The sequence below is a fragment of the Ochotona princeps genome, chromosome 13, assembly GCF_030435755.1.
Source record: "Ochotona princeps isolate mOchPri1 chromosome 13, mOchPri1.hap1, whole genome shotgun sequence".
Taxonomy (NCBI): domain Eukaryota; kingdom Metazoa; phylum Chordata; class Mammalia; order Lagomorpha; family Ochotonidae; genus Ochotona; species Ochotona princeps.
In genome coordinates, this window is record NC_080844.1 from 316,899 (window position 1) to 327,352 (window position 10,454).

General features: G+C 41.2%; 1 protein-coding gene across 1 annotated transcript; it reads left to right on the plus strand.

The window, feature by feature from the left end:
* The first annotated feature begins 7,423 nt into the window (after positions 1-7,423).
* LOC131481797 (putative vomeronasal receptor-like protein 4) lies at positions 7,424-8,332 on the plus strand. The gene has a single exon (XM_058672040.1). It carries the CDS (start codon positions 7,424-7,426, stop codon positions 8,330-8,332), a length of 909 nt encoding a protein of 302 aa, XP_058528023.1.
* Positions 8,333-10,454: the final 2,122 nt, after the last annotated feature.

Sequence of the window (10,454 nt, forward strand, 5' to 3'; positions counted from 1 at the left end):
AGTTCGCTGCTTCCTTTAGGTTTACTTTTGAAGGAGAATTTCTTTGAGTTCTATTGGAGACATTTGGTGAGGGGGGATAGCTATATCAACCCCTGAATGTCTATAACCCTCTATAGCTTGGTTTCTCTAAGGTCTGTTGGTTAGACCTTTCGTCCTGTGTGCGTTTTCAGGGGTAGGGCTTAGTAGCAGTATTTTGTAGCTTCAGGGCTCCTTGTCTGTAGTTTTGGGGTGGATTTGGAAGACCCCTAGCGCCCCTCAGGCCTGTGGGGGAGTATGTGTCAGGCCGTCAGAAGCTCTAGCTATGTGTATCTGAGCCACTGTTTCAGGGCCTGCAGTTGTGGAGCTGCCCAACCCTGGCCTGATGTGAAACTCAGATGCTGGTGTGCTGAGGGGTTTGCCCAGAGGGATTCCTCAGAGGAAATGAAGCTGCACTTCCCGCCTCCGGCGCCCGCCTCTGTGGGGCCACAGGCATTCAGCAGTGAGAAGCTGTGCTGGTGCGCACCCCAGATGCTGTTGGTGTGCTGGGGTAGCTTTCCTAGAGGCATCCCTCAGAGGAACTGAAGCAGCACTCCCCGCCGCAGGCGCTCGCTGCTGGCGCCCACCACTGGTGCCTGCCTTTGTGAGGCCATGGGCTTTCAGCAGTGAGATGCTGTGCTGGCGCACCCCAGAATTTCTTGTACTATGTGGTCTGCCCAGCGATGTCCAGTAGATAAAGTTAAGCTGCGCAAGTCTCCTGCACCTTACCACTGGGGGACCTGTAGGAGCTCTACGCCCTGGCTCCCACACAAGTTGGAGCGTTCAGTTCTCGCACAACCTCAGACTGGGAGAATTCTGGGGGACAGGGGGCACTGAGCAGGGACAGTCTCAGGGAGAGAAAAGCCCGGAAATCGGGGGGTTTTTTCACCTCTGGCGCACTCCACCTCTCTGGTTTCCTGTGCGTCCCGGCGCCACAAAGCCGCCAAGCTAGGTGCCTCCAGGGGCCTATGTTGCTCAAAGCGCCAAGCAGTCTCACAGCTTTGGTTATTGAAAGTTCCGCCAGGAGGGGAGGGGTCACTGGTACTGATGGGGGCCTTCACAAAAGGCAGCCCGTCCTGCTGTCTCCAGCTGCCCTGGGTCCTCTGAGCTTCCCGCTGATGCGCCCCCTTCCCGGGATGACTCACCACGTTTTAACCGGGTCTTTGTGTTTCCTGCGTTCCTTCTCTGGATTTCTTCCGAACCATGTGTTTCTTCTTGGATGCTCGATGTCCAGGGAGCTTCTGGCACTCCTTCCTGTGGTTCCTCAGTCCGCAGATCTCTCTCCAGCCGTGCCCTGTCTCTCCTTCAGTGCCTCCCTTTCTCTGCCCGTCCTCCCAGGTCGGCCATCTTCTAGCGAATCCCGGAAATCTTAAAACATATATTATACAGTCCTTGAAAATGCATACCTGGAAGATGATATAATTAAGCAGGTAAAACATAAACATTATCTTTTAGCAAATACTTTAGTTGTGTCACATGCAATACGGAAAATTTAAGTACATTCAAGTTAAGGTTTTCTCCTTGTTCCATATGATATCATTCTGACGCTTCCTGTGCTCATGGACAACTGTACCAGGACTAGTGAGAACAGGTGTAAATGAAGGACGGTAAGTAGCTCTGCAATGTGTGCCTGGTAGGGAAGACCTAACATGTCAGCTTCCACAGCAGTCACCACCTCAGACTAACAACATTCATATTTTACAGTAAAAGTTGGGCCTTAACAGCTCAGATGGGTAGTTGTTCCACATTTGATTAAAGAGTATACATGGCTTTCTTATCCAATCCTCTGCTGATGGGCATATGGTTCATCTACTCCATGGAATACTACTCACCTATTAAAAAAAAAAACAAAATGCAGTTCTTTGTGGCCAAATGGGCCAAACTGGAAACAATAATGCTAAGGGAAATGAGCCAATCCCAAAAGGTTAAATACCACATGTTTGCCTTAAGTTAAGATGATATGATGTTATGTATAACATGTTACGTTATGTATGTTATATGCTGTGTATAAACTAAAATTGAAATGTCAATGAGGTGGTCACAGAAGGTGGTTAACTCTGTCTTCAGACCAGAGAGGGTATACCTAAGAAGCCATTGAACTTGACTGGACAATAAGATGCTGAACTCTATGTTTGGTATATGCTTGCAATGGGGGAATCTCAACTGAACTTGAACTGTGGTTATGCAACAAAGTGGAGGAATCCACCATGGTGGGAGGGTTTGTGGAGGGGTGGGGAGAATCCAAGTATCTATGAAACTGTGTCACCTAATACAATGTAATTAATGAATTAAAAATAAAAAGTAGATAAAAAAAGAAATTCAATAAAATGCTGCCTGTGGAAAAAAAAAAAAGAGTATACATGAAAGGTCCACCAGAATGAAACCAAGAGTCTTTTTTTATGCAGTTTGGGGACATGCTTGCTAAGAATAAAAATATCACCATTTAAAAGTCATGTGGTGTTGGATTCATAAAGAGGACCAAGGAATATAGCAGTTGTAATTGGGTTATAAATTCACCTTTAGGCAAGATGTAACAAAGAAACAGCTGTTGTATAGCTGGTAGTCTAGTGCCTGTACATCTGCACGTGTGGAATGAAAAGCATTGGGAATGAAACATGTAGAGGAGAATGATGGAGAGATGGCAGAACACAGGTGACTGGGTGTGACACAGTTAATAAGTTTCTTGACCTTGGCGCACTGTGTTGCTGATTTGGAGAGTGCCTTTCTCTCCCCCAGAAATAAACTTACTCTGAACTAGGATAAAGTAGAGGAAATACATTCTGCATTCTGCTCTAAGTGAAGAAATATTACTTTTCCTGAGTAGGATTGGGAGAGGGCAGTTTCCTGATTTCAGGTGCTGTGTTGTTTCACTGAGATGCTGACAGCACAGCTGAGCCAACAGGGATGCAACCACGAGTCTCCTGAAGCAGTAGGGATAACTTGACAAACCAACTGGGGCTTGTACTTGCCGTGAAGTCAAGCTTATTGTTTACTTCTGTCTGTAGATAACGACTGAGAGTAGACAATCTGCCCAGGCAGGCCTGCCTTGAGAAATAAGTCCACCAGTGGGAAGAGTGGAACCCAGCTGTTCTCCTCTTTTGACTTCTAGAAACCAGTAAATTTCATTTTTTCCCTGGAGTGGCTCCTGTTGAAATGATGCCAAGGATAGATCTGTTCTGCATCTACAGGTGAAATGACACTTGTGGGCCTGGAGGGAGATGAAGTGATACCAGCCCTTCCCTATAACCACATCTTGGGGATACATCTAACAGTGAATTCACATTAGAGGCTGAGCTGCACAAATGTCTTTCTCTGTGTCATTTACAGAAATCACCAAGAGCAGGTGAGTTCAGGGATGAAGCATGGCAATTGTCAGGAAAACATTTGGAAAATTATGTTTATTGTATCAATCTTAAATTCATGAAATAATTTTGTGAATTATAAAAGTACATATATGAAGATGATTGGAAAAGTGCAGTTGCAGTTTTTATGTATTGAAATGAAATTGCATTCTGTTTTTTCTTACAATAATATATATCCAATTTTCCTGATATTAGTTATTCCAATTAAATTTTACATCTAAACCTGAACTACTTCAGTATGCTTTGGTGAACCAAACCTGAACTAATTCAGTATGGACCAAACCTGAATTAATTCAGTATGCTGTGGTGCTATTTATTTTTTCCCTAAAAGTTGGAAGTATTTCAAGTTCTTTCTCAAAATTTCACCACTGTTTCACCTCAAGGATAATAAAGCACGCACACATTTTTAACACTAAATATTAGTGTTTTTAATCGGTAGTCATCAACATGTTTCCATTATAGTGCTTGTTAATTGTATCTTTTATTACCATAAAATATCTACAAATATTATGTTCTCTTTATAGTACAATTAAAATGTTAGCTTAGTTAAAACATACAGGAAAGTACAGCAACAGAAGATAAATACTTTCTTTTTAAAATTGTTTATTTTTATTACAGAGGCATATTTATGGAGAGAGACAGAGAGACAGAGAGAAAAAATACTGCATTTGTTGCTTCTATTCCCAGCAACAAGGGCTGGAGCTTAGTTGATCTGAATCAAGGAGTTTTTCCTTGGTCTCCCTTGTGGGTGTAGCGTACCAAGGCTTTTGGTCATGTTCTGCTGCTTTCCCAGGCCATAAGCATGGAGCTGTATGGGAAGTGAAGCATCTGGGAGACAAACTGGCACCAATATGTGATGTTGGTTCTTGCAGATAGAGGATGAAAACATTGAGTCATGAGACTTATCCTTCAAAAACTTTCTTATAATACATTTTGAGGTCATATTTAGTTTTTTAAAATTAACAAATGAGTAATACTGATAAGAGTGTTGAAGTTTTTGAAGAGGTGAGAGAACTAATTCACAATACACAGAGATATTACTGTGTAGAAAATGATCACCACATCAAATTCTTGATTTCCTTCAGAGGTTGCAAACATTTCACAACTTTCCTTGACTAATGTCCAGTTCTAGTCACATAGTTATAGCACTCTAGAATATTTAAAATGGAAAAGTGCAGGAAGCAAACATGCCATTGCAAATAAAAGCAGCCATTTTAAAAGAATTATCCATTTTTAACTGCCCGGGTATAACATCAACTGATTTTTCAAATATTGCATAATGTTAGGGTTTAAAATTCTCATTTTACAATTCTTGCATTCCTGCTTTAAGGAGGACCTTAATTTAGGTAAACTCATCCTATGGGGTGTGATGAGACAACAGAGAGCACAGAACTCATGATTCATTTTTTCTAAGATTATCAAATGAGAATATCTCCAGGGCTGTCACATCCTTGTTGGAGTGATGCACAGTTGTGCGTGTTATTCAGCAATTAAAACAGTTTTAATCTCTCCTGGTGCTTAGTTCATTTTAATGCTCCTAAAATGCACTTTTAGGCAGGATTATTGGGAAAAGCTTTGAGTCTCCCCAGAAACATAGTGTATAATTTCTTATTATCCTAGTGCAGTTTTTGTCTCCTCCCTCTTCGGTATTTTTTTCTTTAATATTTATCTTAAAGACCTTGGGAATTACAATTTCAGACTGTGAAACTGTATCATCAAAAGAATAGGTGACACATTGAAGTTGACCAATTCTGTTGTTAGCTTACCCTATCTATTGCGCTGGTGTTTGTCCATGTCATTGAACAAATCCTAATGTGGAGCTAATTGTGGTGCAACTATGTTTATGTGATGATTCTGCCAGTTGATTCAATTCCATCAATAAACACTCTCAACATAGTGACATACATCTCTTCATTTGAAATTCCTACTACATTATAGTGCTGTGAATATTATGCTCCTTAAGAACTATGTAAACTCATGAAGATATTGGGATGCAAATACCACTCTATATTCACTCATAAATACCAATATAATTTACTACTCATAATTGAACAAATCTTTAATAATTGCTGGTGTAAACAAGGAGGGAAAAGACAGTTTATATTATTTTGGGGGACATCATTGTGGTTAAGCTGCCCCTAGAACACTGGCATGTTATATCTTTGTGCAAGTTCAAGCTCTGTTTATTTAATGTTCCTGATTCAATGTCCTGTTGCTAACGCACTTGGGAAGCAACATCACTCTCTCTCTCTCTCTTTCTCATTTCCTTTTGAATAAATCATTTTAAAAATATATTTCCATACAAATTACTCCTGAATTTTTCCACAAGGGTGTGCAGATGGGTTCTAATTGTCATTTCAGTTTTTCTCTTTTATGCACATATTAGTGTAACCCCCAGACATTTCATCCTTCATCTTTACTTCCCTGCCCATCTAATTATGATATTTATTTCACCATGATCCATGACTACATAAACACTTTGGAGTTTAATATGAAAGCCAGAATAAAGAGGGTGAACATTTTGCACACTTCTGTGTTCAGGGTCTTCACCCTCAGTCCCAGTAACCCCAGGCTGGCACGTCTAGCAGTGAGACCTGAGTTGCACATTCATAGTTCAGAAGTGTTCATTTGATTTAAAGAGATATCAATTCCTCCTATCATGATTATATGATAGGTTACCCAAATTTTACCCAAATTTTGTTAATCTCATTTCTCTCAGGCAAGTAGTATTTAATACAAATTCTGCTCTTCTTCCATAATGCCAATGCCAGATAACTTATAAAAATGTAGCAAACAAAGTTTACCTTGAAGTGCAAATAAATATGTGTTATATTCATGCTTACATGCATTACATATGTAGACTACTATTACTTGTTAGATTATGGGAATTAAGACAACTTTCAAGAGAAAGCACGCAAATATTTTACTTCACCTGTCAATGTTCATTCACTTTAGCCACACCTTCCTCAGTCAATTTGGCAATATGGGAAGTCTCTTTGGACATGGAGGAAGTTTGATGACTTTCAAGATCAAATCTGTTTCAGGACATGGTGGACTATTTCAGACTAATTCAGAGCAATACACTTTAGGGAACATCACCCAAATAATTCTGTAGTAGAAGAGGCAGATACTGAAATTCTTACCCAGTATTCTTTACCTTTTATTTGCCAATTTACATTCTTTCTTTCTTTCTTCCTCTCTTTCTTTCTTTCTTTCTTTCTTTCTTTCTTTATTATTTTTAATTCTTACTCAGTATCCTTTTATTTATTTACCAACTCATTTATTAATTATTTTACTTTAATGCATGGCTCATGATATATGAATTAGGGTAGTACAAGCCCATACATATGTAAGTAAAAATGATTGCACATATATACTCCATGCTTCAATATATTATTGAAACTGAATTGGTATTTTACTTCAAATATGTGAATAGTGAATCATTTAGTCAATTTTATCCTGAATCCATGTTATGTTGAGGGTGCACATAAGTGTTTTTGGAAAAATCAGGTACCAGTGCTTACGTACCAGCATTTTTGCTTTGCCAGATTAAACCTTTGAACAAAGTTCACCAATCATTTAATCAATTATGCAATGTGTACTTTGTAAATTCATGCATGCTTTGTGGTTGCAGAAGAATTGTTTTGTCCATTCATGCATTCCTGAATATGAATTATTAAAGATTAAAATATGTATGCAATGTATGTTCTCAGAGTTTGCTTGAAAATGTTTTGAAATAAAAGTGAAAAATCAGATTGTTTTGTTACAGAGTTTTTTGATATCCACAAATTGAGGAATCTTGAAAGGATTCAAAATTAACATAATGACAATATATTTATTGTGGAAACAGAAATGTAGAATTTTTATATCTAGAAATTTCTATTAAGCATTCAGGGCTCGTTATACATAAATAGTCTAAGTAAATATGACGGTTTGTGATAGTTTTCATCACAAATGTGAAAATCACATGTGATATGACATAGGTCTTTTATTTTACAGGTATCTGAAATATATTCAGTATGCTGAAATGAACAAAATCATTACTAATGTTATTTAAAAATGTATATTTTTTCCAAGCTGGCATTGGAACCTTAGCCAATGCCTTCTTCCTTGTCTTCCACATCTTCACAGGCCACCAGGTTCATAAGCCAAAGCCCATTGATACAGTAACCTGTCACTTGGCTTCTGTTCACATTGTAATGCTACTTACTACACTGCTCATTTTATCTGAAGACATGTTCCAATTGTTGAATTTTTCAAATGAATTGAAATGTAAGCTTTTGTTCTATGTGAATAGAGTGACAAGAAATCTCTCCATCTCCAATACCTGCTTTTTGAGCATCATTCAGATCATCACCATCAGTCCAAGCTCCTTCTGCTTGTCAAGATTTAAACAGAAACTCACACATTATATTGTCATTGCTTTCTTCTGTTTTTGGTCCCTCAACCTGTCTTCCAATAGCCACATGATCATCTATACTGTAGCTCATTCCAACAGGACCAATCTACTCAATGTCAGTAAAAACTGCTCACTTTCCAAGATGAACTCCATCATCATGGCGCTATTTCTCTCACTTTCTTTGTTCCAGAACATCTTCTTTGTAGGAATCATGCTGCTGTCCAGCACGTACATGATTATTTTTTTATGTAGCCATCACAGGAAGTCTGAATACCTTCACAGCATGAGAATTTCCCCAAGAATTTCCCCAGGAAAACGGGCCACCTGTACTGTCTTAGTGCTTGTGAGTTTCTTTGTGATTATGTACTGTGTGGATATCATCATCTCTTCCTTCTCAGCTGTATTGCAGAAATATGAACCAATTGTCTTGGATATTCACAGGCTTGTTGGAAATGTCTATGCAGTTGTGAGTCCACTGGTGCTTATCGGTTCTGATAAAAGAATAATTGGTATTCTGCAAAAGTTGATAGAAATGATAATAGTTTTGTCAAGTTGATGAAAAACCTGAAAATGTGAATACTTTCATTTGCTAAATAAAATAATCCAGAGTTTTAAATCTTATATAAATATACAGAATTTACTGTTATTTGCAACTTGTATATGCAGTATGAAAGTCTCAACATCTGCATGCCTCTCATAATTCAAAGTTCTTCCTGTATTGAAATTTGTGTCCTTTATGCTTTCCTAACTTAATGCATGAGAATGTTCTTTCATTCTTTTTATAGAATTTCCCATCAATACCTAATTCCTAAGTCTTTGTAGTTGAGAAAATAATCTAAATGTTAAATCTATATTAGTAATTTCAAGAGATTTGCTCATCAGAAGTAAATCATTAAGTTTAACAGCCATTATTCAATATATAAAATTAAAAAGCATCTGCTCATACCAACAAATAAACTGTTAAGTAGATGAAGCAAAAAGAGCAAAGACACATTTTGTTTTGTAGAGCAAATTATTTAATCAAAATTCTATGCTCATGGAAATAAATCATAATTCTTCAGCTCAATGATCAAGGAAAAATAAAAGCTAAGTCATGCTGACAGAATGTATCTTAAGAATGATATGATATGGAAGGGGAGAACCAAAGATGGCCGACCATAGAGAGCTGGTGTAGGGCAGAGTGGGGACAGAGGGGAACCGATCCATCAGAGAAACAAACCAGGAGACACAGAATTGTGGGGATAGGTGTAGGAAGGTCACTGGAGTTCGCTGAAGTAAGAAGATCTACACAGCGTGGAGAGACAACCATAAAAAGGGAAAAAGAGGAGACAGCACACCATGAAAATTTTGGTGAGTCGCAATCCCAGCCAGGGGGAAGGTGGCAGAATCTCAGCAGTTCCTGGGAGGACAAAGGCGGTTGGAAGGACAGGCGTCCACACCCACAGGGGCACCAACCACTGGAGTGCAGGAGACCCTAAGGGAGGCTACTGGATTGAACAAAGGGGACATCAACCCACGAAGATAAGCAGGGGGCGTTGCCCAGAAATGTGCCTCCCAGCAGGTCAGCAGCTTTAAGAGAGTGCAGAGGGACTGGAACTGCGCGCTGGGACCGGGTTACAGTAATCCCCAACTCAGCTCCGAATGGTTGACTAGCTGCAAGAGACTCCAGTGGAAACTGTTGCTGGGCTCAGTCTGAGCACTAGGAGTGGGGCAACACTTGGCAGAGCCTCCCTGGACAAAGGTGCAGGCTGGTGGGAGCACAGCTACATGACTCCCATGGCTCTCCTCTCAATGGCGGAACACCTTTGAGAAAGTGCAAAAAAAAAAAAAAAGAGAAAGAGAAAGAAAAGCCTTGTAAAGGGTGCAGGGCAGGACTGTGAATTCGAGCAGATCCTCTGCTGTGCTTAGCTCAGTAGGAGACCCCGAAGCAAAGCCGGTTCTGCAGAACCGCGGGGCAAGTTCTCCCAGCAGATAGAAGCTGGAGGCTGCTAAACAAAGCCTGCTGGCCTGGCAGCGGAGTCGCTTACTACATCTCCCGGTGGGACATCTCTTTTGAGTGGGAATTCCAGGGAGAAGAACTTGACGGATCTTTCCAACCCAGCCTAGCGTGTAGATTCCACATCACAGGAGGCAGGGGCCCAAGACAGAGACACCCGCAGTGTGCAGCACGGGTCCCCAGCCCAAGAGGCAAGACACGGCTGGACAGACCTGTGGTCCGAGGGGGCGCAGAGGCCCCGGCTAGGTGCGGCTGGCCCCGAGCCCAAGAGGCAAGACGCAGCTCTGTGGACCTGTGGCCTGAGGTGGCACAGAGGCCCCAGGTACACGCGGCTCCTGCCCCAAGCCCAAGAGGCAGGACGGGGCACTGTAGACCTGTGGCCTGAGGTGGCACAGAGGCCCTGAGCCCAAGAGGCAATACGCAGCTCTGTGGACCTGTGGCCTGAGGTGGCGTAGGGGCCCCAGGTACACGCGGCACCCGCCCCAAGCCCAAGAGGCGGGACGTGGCTCTGTAGACCTGTGGCCTGAGGTGCGTAGAGGCCCTGAACCCAAGAGGCAATATGCGGCTCTGCAGACCTGTGGCCTGAGGTGGCACAGAGGCACTGAGCCCAAGAAGCAAGACACAGCTCAGCAGAGTCAACTAACTGGGATGGAGGCGTGGAGCAGTGTGTGTCCCAGTGGGG